Below are 15,643 nucleotides of genomic sequence, written 5' to 3'. Positions count from 1 at the left end.
CATTACAGTGTGCCAATAAAAATAAATTTACAGTTCTTAATTTAAAAAACAATTTAAAAATTGTGTTTTATTTATTTTTGAAATAAATAATTATATGACATTTATAAAAAAATGTTCAAAGAAGTAATGTTTATTTTAAAACAATATTTAGTATGACAATAAAATATTATTATTGTTGAGAATTAAGCGCTAATAAGCCTTCAAAATGACTACTCCATTTCCATCGGACGTCAGTTGGTGTCAAAACCTTAGTAATATTGTCGCCCCTGGAAGTGAAAGAGCTGTTACAGCAGGTCCAGGAGTAGCAGGATGGGCAGACCTCTGTACCAACAATCAATCATGGTACCAAGACTACAACGGTACCGGGACTGGAGAAGAAGGAAACCTGGAAAGAATAGTATCAGCTGTAGTTCCAGTTTTCTTCGGAGTAATAGGCCTAGCTGGATTAATTGGAAACGCTTTGGTCGTTCTGGTTGTCGCTGCAAACCCTGGCATGAGATCGACGACGAATTTGCTGATTATAAACTTGGCAGTGGCTGATCTTCTGTTTGTGATATTCTGCGTACCGTTTACGGCGACTGATTATGTGCTGACGAGATGGCCATTTGGAGACGCCTGGTGCAAATTAGTACAGTATTTAATTGTTGTGACAGCTCATGCATCAGTTTATACGCTGGTGTTAATGTCACTGGACAGATTTCTGGCTGTGGTCCATCCTGTGGCTTCTATGGGGGTCCGTACTGAAAGAAATGCTCTCAGGGCCATAATATTGGTGTGGGCGTTAATTCTGAGCACTGCAGCTCCAGTGGCAGTGTGTCATGGTGAACAGCAGTACTCGCACCGTGGCAGATTGCAGTCTTCGTGTGTTTTCTTGGAGAGAGGTTTCTGTCAGAAGCCAGCGTTTTACATGGCGTTTTTGGCATCGTCTTACGCAGTTCCACTGGCTTTGATCTGTGGGCTTTATGTGAGGCTTCTGGCGAGGCTTTGGCGTACTGCTCCCGGAGGACGGCTTTCGGCTGAGGGTCGTAGGGGAAAACGACGTGTCACGAGGATGGTGCTAGTCGTCGTGGCGGCATTTGCATTCTGCTGGTGTCCCATACATGTAAGTAAATAAACCTTTTGTAATTATTTTTCATTAAATATAACTTTAACTAAAACTAGAATAGTGTACAAATTATTTACAATATATTATTATGGTAAGTTTAGAAGGTTTTTAGTAAGGTTGAATTCCGTACAATAATTACTACGTACTGTTATTTAAGATCTAAATAATGATAAATTGTGTTACGTTAAGGGTGTGGCTGTAATAACATACAATTCTCAAGTATCTATAAATTTGAGATACACATATTTTAAAACAATATTAATTTCAATTATGGAGATAAAAAATTCAATCCGTGTCAGCATATTGATCGGGGATATTAAATATCCATTTCCCGTAGTGTCCAATTATGGCAAACTCAGTAAATAGCTGACAAATATTTAGCTATATCCGATGACGGAAACTCCATAGTTGCTGACTCAATTATAATAATTATTTCCTGAATATTATTTTCAAGATATTAATTTGATTGTGGGTACTTCAATAAATAGCGGATCATAATTCATCGGAGAGGTCACTCGAATACAAGTTCCCGGTCTGTTAGTATCTCAGTCTCGCTCCACACAACATCTCATCCTACCGAGATTCGGACCTCGGAACAGTATCATAAGTATTGTTACATAACTACTGTAACATACTTTTGTACCGACTGTTTACTTTGCAAATAAAACTCGTTGCTCCTACCATCGGAGCAACCATCAAATCTTGACTTCTGCATCCACAACACTATGACTCCCACACAATATTTACATCTGTACTATAATATACGTATAAATTTGGCTACGATAATATCATAAAATATTAAAGTTACATAATTTTAAAATACTCCAGAGAAACATAATATAACCAATAGAAAATACCTTTTTGAAAAAAAATACGACGCCCAGCGAGATTTGAACCCGCGCCCACTACATTCACGCCAATGTACCTTACCAACTAAGTTACGTGCATCTTATATAATTTCAATGAAATTAGCAAGTAGTTTTTTATCCGATTTTTAGAATCCAGTGGGTGCCTGTTGAATCCCGCTGTGTGTCTTATTAAAAAAAATACAGTAGATTCTTGTGGTTATATTTTTAATATTAATATTAATACTATGGACCAAGGATACTTGATTGAATTTGAATTTAAATTCTAATGGATTTAAGTTTTGTACTATTCCATTTGAGTAATTTTTTGCGACCCGGGTTTCGCCTTTTGGCATCTTCGGTCAATATGTACACTCACCAAACTATACAACACCAACACGTACAAAACTTAAATCCATTAGGTTATATTTTTCTTTCAGTTGTTTTCAAGTTACGGATGTACAATTTTTTTTTTTTTAATAATTTTCTTATTATTAATATATAATTTAATTATGCAAATTATATGGCATTATCATATAGTTATAACTAACGGTTTTATACTCATTTATTCTAAGGTGCGTGCAAATTGTCTTTCTGAAGAGGCTTATAAAATCGAAAAAGATGGTATTGGTTCAGTAGAACAATACACTCTATGACGATCGGTCATATATGTCGAAAAACCCGTTTCTTATGTTGGCGTCCTGTGTCACAGGGTATCACAGAGTGTAAATAGGATGTCATAGCTGTCATACAATATGTATGTATAAATGTCGGAATGGCATAGATTTGATCATATACACTAAAACGCTCTTAGCATATATGTGCCCGATCGTCATAGTCTATTTGAACCTTTATACTCACTTTTTTTTACAACGTTTTTCTTAGCTCGTATTCTTATTTGTCTGGTGGTTCTTTGTCCGGTACAAGTCTTGCAATCGATTTTTAACTAATTTCCCGACTAGGTAGACATTTGAAACTTTTAGGATATGTCAGAACACGATGCCAATGCATTTTTTAATACTTTTAGCCATCTTTAAGTAGAATTGAATTCATTTTAAGTTAATTCTGTTTTGTATGAAAAGTTATTTCACACCGTTATTGGTTGCTAGGGGTCTGGGGTTTATTATTATTATTAATATATACGTGCGTTACTATGGAAATCAATATGACATGTCAAGTACAATTTTTTTGATCGTTTAAGCTAGTCAAGTCAAGTTTATTTGGTTCAATAGAAAATTTAAAATGTTTTATATAAAAAATTCTTTTTATCTTGTAATTTCAAAACACAATTTATTTGTCAACTTATGGTAATTTTTCATTAAGCTTTTTGCACAAAATATATCTAATGCGTATGGATTGGGCAAAATAAACGTTATTGACTACCGAATAGCATATTCCACACCATACAATATTTGCTCACATATACATTGAGTAGAGCCTGGCAGCTAGTGTAAATGAAAAAAAAATATATTTAAGTTTTATTAGAAACAATGTGCTTTAAGCTACTCAACGCAAAAGCTTAAAATTTAAAAGTTTCGATTAAAAATACATTACCTATGTAAAATATTCGGGGCCATAATGTCCGAAGAGTTCCGAAAACGTTTTCCGTTACGACATCTTAACTATTAAGCAAAGTTATAGTTAGAATGCTGGTAAATTATTGACGGACTCCAGACTTGTAGAAATTGGGTTCATTTTGGGAGGAGGAAGTTTTTTATGACCTCTCTTAAGTGTCTCTTTCGGAAAGTACTGTCTCTCACCCACTAGCGGAACCAGAAAATGGTCAAGAGGGGCAATAAATTTGAAACACAATAAATCAGAAAAAAATCTTTATACATTTATCTAGTTCCAATAATTAAATAACAAATCTGTATTTTCCGGCATTATTAATATGTTTTTAAGACTACCTGGTAGGTGAAGCCATGACACGCCATTTTTTTTTACCATAATAACCCATCCTTTTTAGTATTTTTAATTTGCAATGTAATTTTGTTTTTTTCTCAGAATTATTTTGGACGCGCCCTCTAACCCGGCCCAGATTTAATATTGTGCCTGGCTGCGGTACAAATTACATAATATTTTAACAAGAAAATTATTTCATGTTTCGTAATCATGAAATTTGAATTATTAAACATGCCTAAATAAACGTGTGCTGCACTGTCACTTTACATTATTTATCTGCGTTTTTACTGCAATAAAAATTTATTTATTTAAGAAAACAAAGTATTCTGAACATACAAATCATAAATCAGGATGTTCACAATGAGATTTACATTATAACAATTAATAATATTAACCTCGCAGGAGAGAAGAAAAAACATATACAGTAAAATAAAATTTCAAAAACAAAATGCACTGCACACAGAAATATATAAAAAATACAGACTTTGAAAAAGTTACATGATAAATTACAATATGTGACTTCACTGGTAATCGAAACCGGAGTCCCCAGACAAGAAGCCAATACATCAGGTATTGGACCACGAGATTCAAATTCAAACGTATTTATTTATTTTACATATAATGACTATGACAAATTTTAAATTCAAAATGTTCACATAAAGTAAATGTTAACAATGTTACATAAAAATACAAGGTAATATGAGTAAATAATAAAATAACAAAAATCCAAGTATATGGAAGTACACAGAGTGAACTGGGTTGATATAACTTATATTAAAAACTTATAAAACAGTGTCCACCAAAATTCACCTTACGTTAGTGGAAAATATCAATATCCAAAGTGATTTGATTGAACATAGTTATTGCCTTTCCAATTGGCATTACCACTGGCAGGTTAGTTCTGTATCTTGGGAGAACAAACAGCTATTAGGAGATGGTCTTTGAGAATTAAATTGATCCCCTTTTCTCTCTTTGCTCCTAAAAATATTATATAGTTACTCTATATTGATTGAATAGCAATCGGTAAAACATTTTCCCAAGGAGGTGACCATACCGTTCATATTATCCCCTTTGGATCCGCCTATGATCTCACAGGAAAAAGCTTCGCTATCGCTCTCGCCACTTTGCTTTATTTATGTCCTTCCCCGAAGGCAAAAAAAGTGTTTGCGATTTCACAACGAACTCCTAATCGCGCGCGTAATTGCCTTTTTATTATTTTTAAAAGTAAGCTGCGGTGAAAGGCAAAAAAAACGCAGCATATCGAGAGTACTAAAAAGAGGCAATTTTCCACCTTATTTGTAATCTAGTAATGTTTCTTTAGTAGTCATGGTTGATCTATTACGGCGATTCGCTACATTTTTCACTTTCTTGGAAAATCGTGTATATTTAAAGCATAAATTACAATACACTGACATCTCTTAGCCTCTTAGCTTCTCAAACTTTTTCATACCACGGCCCCCTAAATTAGGAAAAAAATCCAAGGCTCCCTCCCCAAAAGTTTTAGTATTTGGTGACCAACAGTAGGTACTACATGTACCATTAATTATTTTTATATGTACATTTTTGTTAGAAATAATAGATGTCATTTACTTGCTTGTAAAGCAAAAATTAAAAAAAAAAAAAAACAAAAAAAAAACTTAAAATATATTACAGCTACAGCCTATAAAATCAATTTAATAAAAGGGGTTTGATTGCATATTTTACATAATAAATCAATATTCGGTACAATGTTTGAAATCCTTGTTCCAAAATCTCCGTTTGACAAACACAACTTTTTTCAGACACGTTTATTTTTAAAAATGCTATTTTTTAAAAACTTAAAAACCTAAATATTATTCTGATCATGAGTAAATTCGATCCCGAGATTTTCACCGATTTGTATCAGGTATCGTCCAGTGACGTAGTTTTGTGATTTTTTTTCAAATACTGAAATATTTCACGGCTCCCTGGCAGAAGCTCCAGGCCTCCTAGGAGGCCGCGCCCCCCAGTTTGAGAAGTATAGGTTGCAAAAATAAGCCAGAACCTGCATTTGACGTCTAAATAAGCATAACACATAAATATATTAAGTTTATTATTTATTTTATATACAGACTAGATTTCATAATGTAACAAATATTTGCTTACCTACCGAGAGTAATGTGTGGTATTTCTAGGAAGTTTAGTTTCTTAAGAGTTTACAGAATATTTCAAGGGTCACCCAGCTAAATTAACAACGACTATGATGTATGAATGATTTTTAATAAAATGTTAAATTTAAATGTTTAAAATGTATCCCAAAAGTAACAAAGGATTGAAAACCTCTGTTTAAATCTGTTCAACATAATATCAGTGGACAATGTGATTTTATAATGTTTATGCAGCTTTATAATGTGCAAATTAATTGAAAATCTGAATGTCGATAAGTCGGCAACGTAAATAAACATCGGTTTTTACAACGAGAACCCGTCATGAAATAATATAATTTACTGAATGTATTGTTTGATAATGGTACGTCAGATTTAATAATAATGTAAGTATTGATGTTTTATTAATCAGTGGCAGTCCCGATGGGGATATTTAGGCGTGCACAGCACTCAATTCTTGAAATTATGCCTGTTGCAGAATTATATCTTACACTTTTTGGTACCTAATATACTATTATTACAACCGAACTACCGAAAAACCGGTATAAAGATTTTCATTCGGTATTGCAATCCCTAGATATGATGATTGGTATAATTAAACGATAATTCACGCGTAGAATTTTAATTTATAATTATTAATTTTAAGTGTGTTTTCTGACTTAAACTTTAAAAATGCCCTTTTTTCAATATTGCGAAGGGTTCTATTTTACTTGGGTACCACAAAATGAGGTCGCGATCAGTGCTTCATAATAATATGCTGAGTGCCAACAACTCAATAAATCAACTGGATTTATTTAAAAATCGCTAAAAATACACGGAATACTCTTAACCCTGGGGCTTAGTGGAAACCACTTGAGGAACACTACTGTTGAAAATCACACTGCCCCAATTGCGATAGGGGGGTGTGCTTCAGGTTAGGATCTAATACAATGTTCCAATTGTATTAGATCCTAACCTAACCTAACCTAACTTAACCTAACAGATATATTTTATTTAGACTTGAATTTTATCTCAGACCCAAAGAGGTTGAACGGTCTTTAATATACGACCATATGAGTATTTCCTATACAATAGTTCACGGTGAAATGCGATACGGCGAACTGCATACGTGCAAATTTCCGACACGACGACCAAAGTCTTCAGGAAGCACTATTCATCTTCAAAGTCAGTGCCAGCCAACCACACACTTTTCTGCATTAACCATGTCTGCCCCTTAGTTGGTAATCACTGTAGTCTTCTTGCATCTTCGCATGGCATACCAGCATCCATCAGCTCTATGTAAACACTATGTGGATAGTATTTAGCGATCTTCAGGATCTCGGAATCCGTTTGGCTTGATGAACAGGCAAACTAGGTTAAACATCTTCTAGGGCATCCTCACCGCATGGCTGAGCTAGGTCCAATGGAATCTCTTCACTTTCAGTGTGATTTAAGGCTACTCGGTTTGCTCCCTTATCCCCCCACACTCAGTACCCGCCGAAAACATCTCTTCTCGAAACTGAGTATATAGTTGCTCTGACCCTTCATAAGGTGCCATGATTCGTTCCCGTAAAGTAGCTCCGTCATAATACAAGGATCCATAAGGCGGCATCTAGTTTTAACCGACTTTTACTATCTACTGTTATTCAATATTTTCTGCTAACGATCTTTCTATGTCGTTGTAAAATAGTATACTTGCATCCCTTCTGATCTTTCCGACAATTTATTATAATAGTTTTTCTTGTATCTTGCACCGTGTTGATAAAATTAATATCATAAATAGTGTGCAACTTTCAGTAGGAAATGTTTTAGATAATAAAGGAAGTATTTTAATATCTGAGCCCCATCTGTGACATATAAATTTGCCCAATGTTTGCACGTGACAAAAATCTATATCAAAATATTTTCAAATATCTGTAGATTCTCGTAACCGTCTTAATTTAAACCCTTGTACATCTAGGAATATGTGTTTTTTTTTAAAAAATATATTTCAGTTAGCAGTAAAACATGGTCATAATTCGTTATGATAATTTTGATTAATATCACTAATATTTAAAAAAAAAAAAATCATAAAAATAATGTGAACATGCAATAATAAAAATTTCGATAAATCTACTGACATATCAGAAAAAATGACAATATTGGGCAACCACTGCAATGACAAGTCTTTTCAAAATGGAAGGCAAATTAAAATTAAAATTTATTTATTTTTACATAGGTACAGTGAATATTAAAAATTATATATTTAAGACGTTCACATGACATTTAAAAGCTAAGAAAAAGTACATATTAAAAAGTGTAAAGAATAGATTTAATAAATAAATGCAGTATAAAAAAATATAAAAAGTAAATGGATATAAAAATACACCAAGTAAGCTAAGTGGACCGTATTTTAAGAATTTATAAAACAACGCCTAACTATACTCATTATTACGTAAGTGGAATATCAATATCCGAAGTGATTTAGTTGAACAGCGTTATTGCCCTCCCAATTGGCATCACCAATAGCAGGCTATTTCTGCACCCTGCGAGAACAAATAACTGATGCTCCCGATTTCTAAGATAGTTATTAGGGACACCCAAGTCAATACTACCAAGAGTGGCAGAGTTCTCATTTACACCATGTATAAAGTCGAAAAAAATGTGTGGCCAAATATTGATATCATCTAGTATTTAAACTACAGTATGTAAGCGTACCTAGCAAGAAATTAATCAACAGAGTTATTTAATTGATTGACAAACAAAAAAAATGTGAAATATTGTATAAGTACCTACTTGAAACTCGTCACTCAGATTACAAGAAAAAACGACTGGACTTTAAGATATTACTTTTGTAAAATATTTTACGTCTCTCGTATTTTATAAAAAAATGCTCTAAAAGGAAAAATAATAAAATACGTTTAACACAAATCTTTTATCTTCTTCTTCGATGGCGCTACAGCTCAAGTCGAGCCCTGGCCTCCTCCACCGCCGTCCTCCAGCCGGAACGGTCCTCCGCACGTCTTTTCCAGTTCATGATTTTTAGCAGCTGGTTGGCATCTTTTGTAATGTTGTCACCCCATCGTATGCGTGGCTTTCCCACTGGCCTTTTCCCCCCTGGGTTTCCTTCGAGGATCTTCTTTGGTATCCGTGACTCAAGCATGCGCTGGACATGGCCTGTCCAGTTTAGCCTCTGGAGTTTAATGAAGGTGGAGAGTTTTGAATCTTGGTATTTGCGGTATAGCTCCGTATTGTACCTAATTCTCCACTCCCCACCATAATTCATGGGTCCGTATATCCGCCTCAGGATCTTTTTCTCAAAGCAGTCCACCATTTCAGCTGCTTTCATATTAAGTGTCCATGACTCGCACCCGTATGTAACGACTGTGCGTATGACGGTTTTATAGAGCTGGGTCTTAGTTTTTCTGTGGTCATTTCTGGATTTGAATATGGGCAGCAATGAGAAGTACGATTTATTTGCAGAATCATTTATAGTATCATCATCATCAGGGGCGCGACAACCCGGTGTGGGTCCTGGCCCCCTCCAACAGCTTTCTCCACCTGTCCCTATCCAGTGTGGCCGCTTTCCAATTCGGTACCCCCAGAATACGGCAGTCACTGGCAGTTCCATCCAACCTGCGAATCTTTGGCCTGCCTCTTCTTCTACGCCCTATTGGATTGCTGGAAATCACTTTCTTTGCCGGTTCACTGTCATTCATACGGTGCACATGACCTAGCTATCACAGTCTCCCAATCTTAATTGATTGAACTGCACTGCAATCTTCGTACAGCCCGTAGAGCTCAGCATTATATTATCTTCTCCTCCAATTGGTGCCGTCCCTGATCGGTCCATTATATACGGCGGAGAATATTTCTTTCAAAAATGTTCAGGGCTCGTTCATTTCGCAGAGTCAATTTCCAGGTTTCCGATGCGTAGGTGAGCATTAGCTTTACAAGTGTCTTATAAAGAGTGCTTTTAGTTCGGTGAAATAGTGTGCGGAACATAAAATGTCTTAACAGGTCAAAATAGCATTTATTCGCAGAAATAATTCTCTTGTTGATTTCTTCTGTAATATCATTATGTCATTTATAGTATAGTAGAACAAATCTTTTGTAGTCTAATCTAACCCTTGCCTAAATGATAAACCTACCGAAAAACCTGCTAAAACAAAATATTTTAATAAATGATCATTGTTACCACGAAAAACCACACATAAATTGGAATGACTACCTTAATCGGCTGATCAAGGATCAAAATAAGTTAAACAGAAACAGTCTAAAAACCATTTTTAGTAAAAATGTATATTTATTACAATCCCGAGCCAAAAGTCTGATCCCGGGATTTCGGGATTACAATTTGACAATCCCGGGATCCCGGGACTGGTCCTGGGATTGGCATTATTTTCCATTGTTAATATATTTTTTTTTACAACTAACATTGATAAAATCGGTCAAAATAGATATAGTGTAATTTACACTATTTAAGACATTTATTGTTAATATTGTATACATTAAATCTTGGAAATACATACGTTTAACGGAGTAAAATAAATATTATTGTAATATAAATAATAATGTGAATTTAATATGAGATTACTGTATCTGATAGTAAAGCAAATCAAGGTATGCTTATGGCCTTTCCGCTCCATAAATCTAATTAGTCAGCCAAATATGAAACTGCCGTAAAACGTATGAGATCATGGTGGAATTAATTTGTAAATAGTGCGAAGCATAGTTTTTTTCAATCTTTTTCATTTTTATTAATTTATGTGAAAAAATAAAATGAATCGGCAACTTACACATGAGTATTCAATTACAACTTTATTCAAACTCAGATTATTTCTAATGTAATTATTTGTTATAAAAGTATTTTTTCTGTTATATTTGCGTTTTTATTTTATTTTCCATAAAAATTGATAAAAAAATCAATTCCGAAAGTTTCGGGGCTATATTTATCAATCCCGGGATTCATAGGTATCGAAAATAGCTCGGGATCCCGGGATTGGAATCCCTACCCACGAATATCTGTGCGTGTATATGGAACGCTATAGAATTAAAATGGTAATTAACTTGCCTTTATAAATATGGTAAATATCATTTTTTTTCAAAAAGGTAACATGATGAAGTTTTTTTTAGGGAGCAGGATTACAGCACAAAAAAATGAGGAGGTATATTAAAAAAATGACAGTAAATTCTTACACAGTTTTAATGAGTAATAAAATACCTACTTAGTTGGCGTAAATATTTTTTTTTAGTTTGAAATATTCGTTAATAATATTCAGCGAGTCTACAGGAAAAAAAGACTCTTAAAAAATCATTTCATCAGAAATATCATTAATAATATTAGCACGTATAATGTATCTATAATAATATGAGCTCAGCGATTGTGAATCTTTTTATGGATACGCACCAAAAAAACTAAAAAAATAATGTAATAAAAAGCGATATGAGGACTGTTAAAATTAGAAAATAATTACAAGATAAAAAGAACTTTTTATATACAACGTTTTTAAATTTTCCGTTGAATTATTATGCTCAATATGCTCAAACTTGTACATACTTGATATTATGAAGTAAATAAAAAACAAACAAACAAATATAGAATACTGAAATGTCATATTGACATTTCATTTTGATTTCCGTAGTAACACACGTATATATTAATAATTTAGTTTCTAGGACCACCTCCTTAGCAACCATAATAGTCTTTTATTTTTTACGGATTTTTCTGAAATAACTTCCATACAAAACAGAATTAACTGAAAATGAATTCAATTCTGCTTAAAGATGGCTAAAAGTATTAAAAGAATGCATTGGGATCGCGTTCTGATATATTCTGAAAGTTTCAAAAGTCTAGCTAGTCGGGAAGTTGTTAAAAATCGATTGCAAGATTTTTACTGGACAAACAACCACCAGACAAACAAAAATACGAGGTAATAAAAATGTTGTAAATGTAAAAATATATCAATAGGGAGCTGTATTTTGTAGTTATTATAATGTAGTATTTTTTTAATTTAGGTCAGACAACAGGATCAATCACAGATAATTAGACTTTTAAATAAAATAGTATGTGATGGTCCCAATAACAGGTGGACACAAAAAACATAATAAATCAAAATATATTAGGTACAGCTGTGCTGAATATAATTGGAAAGTTATTGAAAATGGTTAAGAAAGCAAGAAAAACACATTAGTAACAATTATAAGAATACAGAAAATCGTAAGAAAGTATATCTAGAGAAGACAAGAAAAATACAATTAAAAAGCCGTCGTCCAGATACAATTAGTCGTGAATTTTGGAGCAACTTAATTTGAAAGAGGCGAAAGAACAAAATGGATCCACTCGATCACCGTGAAGATTCAAGGTCCTGCAGAGTCGAATCGCCGGAAAATTAATTGTTACTACGGATTGCAATACCGAATGAAAAAGTTATATAAATGATTTTTCCAAAAAAAGGCAAGACAGATATTATTTTGATCGAGTAAGTAGTTTTTTATGTCAAAATTTCCAGTATAATATACAATTTAGCGTCCTATAAGCAGAAACGTCGTGCACATACCCCAATCGGGTCCCGTATTTACTGTAAATGGACCTGGTAGTAGCAACTGTATTGTACGACATAAACGCCTGTTAAATTATTTATTTTATTAATTAAGAGGGTTACAATTAAAAGCACAATACTTAAATTATACACATTTTTTTTCAAATAGCCTGTAATTAAATTAATCAAGATTTCCATTTTCAAAAATCTGAGAGAATCGATTTTTTCAAAAACCACAATCGAGGATTTATATCAGAAGAGACATAATTAGGGATAAATAATTTTCCCCTTAAAACCGTTCGACCGCAGGAAAGGAATAGGGAATTTTTATCGCTTGTATTTTATGACTTGGTATTATTCCACCCCGCTTTACTGTTGTTTTCTTTATTGAATCAATTTTATTGTGAAAATACGATCGAATTCTATGCGTAAAGTTTTTTATTATTGTTTTGGCTTAGTAATAATACGCAAGAGATTTTTGGTATATGAATTATTGTTTGTAAACACAATTTGTTTGCATTAGATAAAAACAAAATGTCTACGGCTATAAAAATGATTATTAACGATTTTAGAGAATTCACTGATGATTTATTTAGTCGAAGAACAGCTGCGTACAATTCACATCGTAAAACATATTTATTTTTAATATTGTATTTTTAACAGAATATTTTAATAATTTATTATTCGATAGCAAAAATCTAAAATTTAAATTTTAGTGAAATAATTATTATTAAAAACATAAAGGTATTATAACGTTCCACTAAAAATATATAAAACTGACGGTTTATAATATACCCCCATGGCCCCCATATCTTGAAGCGGGTCCTCAGGCTAGGATATTTGGCGGCCTCTTTACCTATCGCCAAGGTTAAAGTAGTGACGCACTACATTCACGTTTTTCAAAATTGTATTTTGGGTCAAATTATGGTTACTTATACAATGTTTTATTAGTGATTTTTAATACATCTACTTTAATTATGGAGGTGTCGATTATCAATATACAATAATGAAAAATTACATCGCACAATCACATAATTTAAAATGTTAATGGTCATGAAATATAATAGCGCTGCAGGCGACCTTTTTACTTTTAAAACTAATTTATGATGTGTGTTTATCTCACTTATCCGGTCAACCCAACACGCCGCCCCCCCCCCAAGTCCGGGCTCCCAGGCTAGTGCCCTTTCAGCCCCCCCTCTTGTGGGGGTCATGATGTTATTACACCAAATCAAAAAGTATCCGGCCAGCATAATGTGCAAGTATGTATTTCTGATGTTCTATTTATACTATTACAATATAATTATATGTGTCTTGATTTATCTATCTGTTTGTCTGTAAAGAATAGACAGGTAAAAGATGTATTAAAATGGATAAGGTGAGAGAAAACATAAACGTAAATGCAAATTCTAAATTTAAAAAATAAACTGCGCAAATAAATAAATCGTAAAAGAAAATAAAATAATATGGTAGATACTCTCATAATAGTTTGACAGATCCTTATGCCGGATCCACTTTCCGATACGAGAGAGACTGAGTGCTGCTCTTTGGTATGCTCGAGCATGAAAAATACTGTGACCATCCGACCTTGTTTTACGAGGATTATTCATTTATTTCAGCGCGTTGTTCCTTAGATTTATATTTTTATTAATCAAAGATTTTACACTTAAAAACACAAACATATACATCGATATATACGGATTTACGTATATATATATATATATTATGTCATGATCATTTAAAAATAGATTTTCTCAAAGACGTTTGATTTTTTTGCAGCGATTTTCCTAAGAGCTATGTGGTATTTTATGTGTTTTCTCTGTAGTATTGTTTTATGCTTACATGCCAGTATATGCAATATTTTATTTTCATAATATGTACGTTTTAAATATTTTTCAATTTATTTATTTATTAATTTATTTTAGAAAAAAAAAAATTGTGTAAATTGGTCAAACCGTATGTATGTGTATAACCAAGCCTACGTTAATTTTTGTATTCATATTTAAAGTTTCTCGAAATGTATGAAATCATCATGGCGGAGCTAATTACTAACACTATATTATAATTATTATGAACCCACAAACTACCTGCTATTTTAATAAAACAAGTTATTTAGAAACTTATAAAGGTATACCCAGTGAGAAAAGCAATTTGATCGTTTGGAAATATTTTTAATATAAATAAACGATAAAAAGACCTTTTTAAATACCACGTTTTTAAATTTTCTGTTGAATCATATAAACTTGACAATTCTATGTATTAATAAAAACTTTTTATTGTAAGTACTTGATAGAAATACTGAATAAATATAGAATACTAAAATGTCATTTTGACATTTCATATTGATTTCCATAGTAACGCACGCGTATATTAATAATTTTGTTGCTAGGACCCACTTTATTCTGACCATGTCCGATCCTAATATAATCATATGGGCCTCCACAGAGTAGAGGTTTGTATTAACAGATTTTGTTTTTTTACGAGAAATAGATGTCAGCCACTTGCTTAACCTATTAGGTCCATACCCTGACTCACACATAAATTGAAAAACAATATGTGTACTTGCCAGACCCAGGATTCGAACCTGGGACCCACGGTGTGATAGTCTAACGCTTAAGCCGCGCGGCCACCGTGGGTGTAAATAATAGTGAGTAGTAAATATTACTTTTAACGATTTTTTTCCGAAACATACAAAACAGAATTAACTGAAAATGAATTCAATTCTACTTAAAGATGGCTAAAAGTATTAAAAACATGCATTGGCATCGTGTTTTGATATACTCTAAAAGTTTCAAATGTCTAGCTAGTCGGGAAATTAGTTAAAAATCTTGGACAACCAACTGCACAAGAAAAAAATTGTACCGGACAAACAAGAATACGAGCTAATAAAAACGTGGTAATTAAGCTCACATCTTCTAGCTAAAATCTAGAATAACATACATTTGGATTTTTTTTTGTGAAGTATTTCAAATTATATTTTATGTTCCGAGGCTTTTATTAATTTGAGACCATTGTGATAATATAGCCCCTTTAGTCTTGTGTTGATATCGTACAATAAATAACCCTATCTCTGGAAACCACTTAACATAATAAGGTATATTTTTTTGATATCATTCATAATCGTATCTATATTTCACGATAGCACCCCCTCCTCCAGGTTTCAGAGCAAAC

The 15,643-nt window shown here is 32.9% G+C and overlaps 1 protein-coding gene across 1 annotated transcript in view; it reads left to right on the top strand.

Moving 5' to 3' along the window:
• Nucleotides 1-205: 205 nt before the first annotated feature.
• The window catches only part of LOC147070034 (allatostatin-A receptor-like), a 238,024-nt gene continuing 222,586 nt past the window's right edge, over nucleotides 206-15,643 (top strand). Inside the window, exon 1 of the mRNA XM_085949899.1 lies at nucleotides 206-1,102. Coding sequence (XP_085806025.1) covers nucleotides 206-1,102 — 897 coding nt within the window. The remainder of the gene's footprint in view (nucleotides 1,103-15,643) is intronic.

The sequence above is a fragment of the Rhyacophila brunnea genome, unplaced genomic scaffold, assembly GCF_057557595.1.
Source record: "Rhyacophila brunnea isolate RB1 unplaced genomic scaffold, BYU_Rbru_1.0 scaffold_22, whole genome shotgun sequence".
Taxonomy (NCBI): domain Eukaryota; kingdom Metazoa; phylum Arthropoda; class Insecta; order Trichoptera; family Rhyacophilidae; genus Rhyacophila; species Rhyacophila brunnea.
The sequence above is the reverse complement of the archived record's forward strand: the minus strand, read 5'-3'. Positions and strand labels throughout refer to the sequence as shown.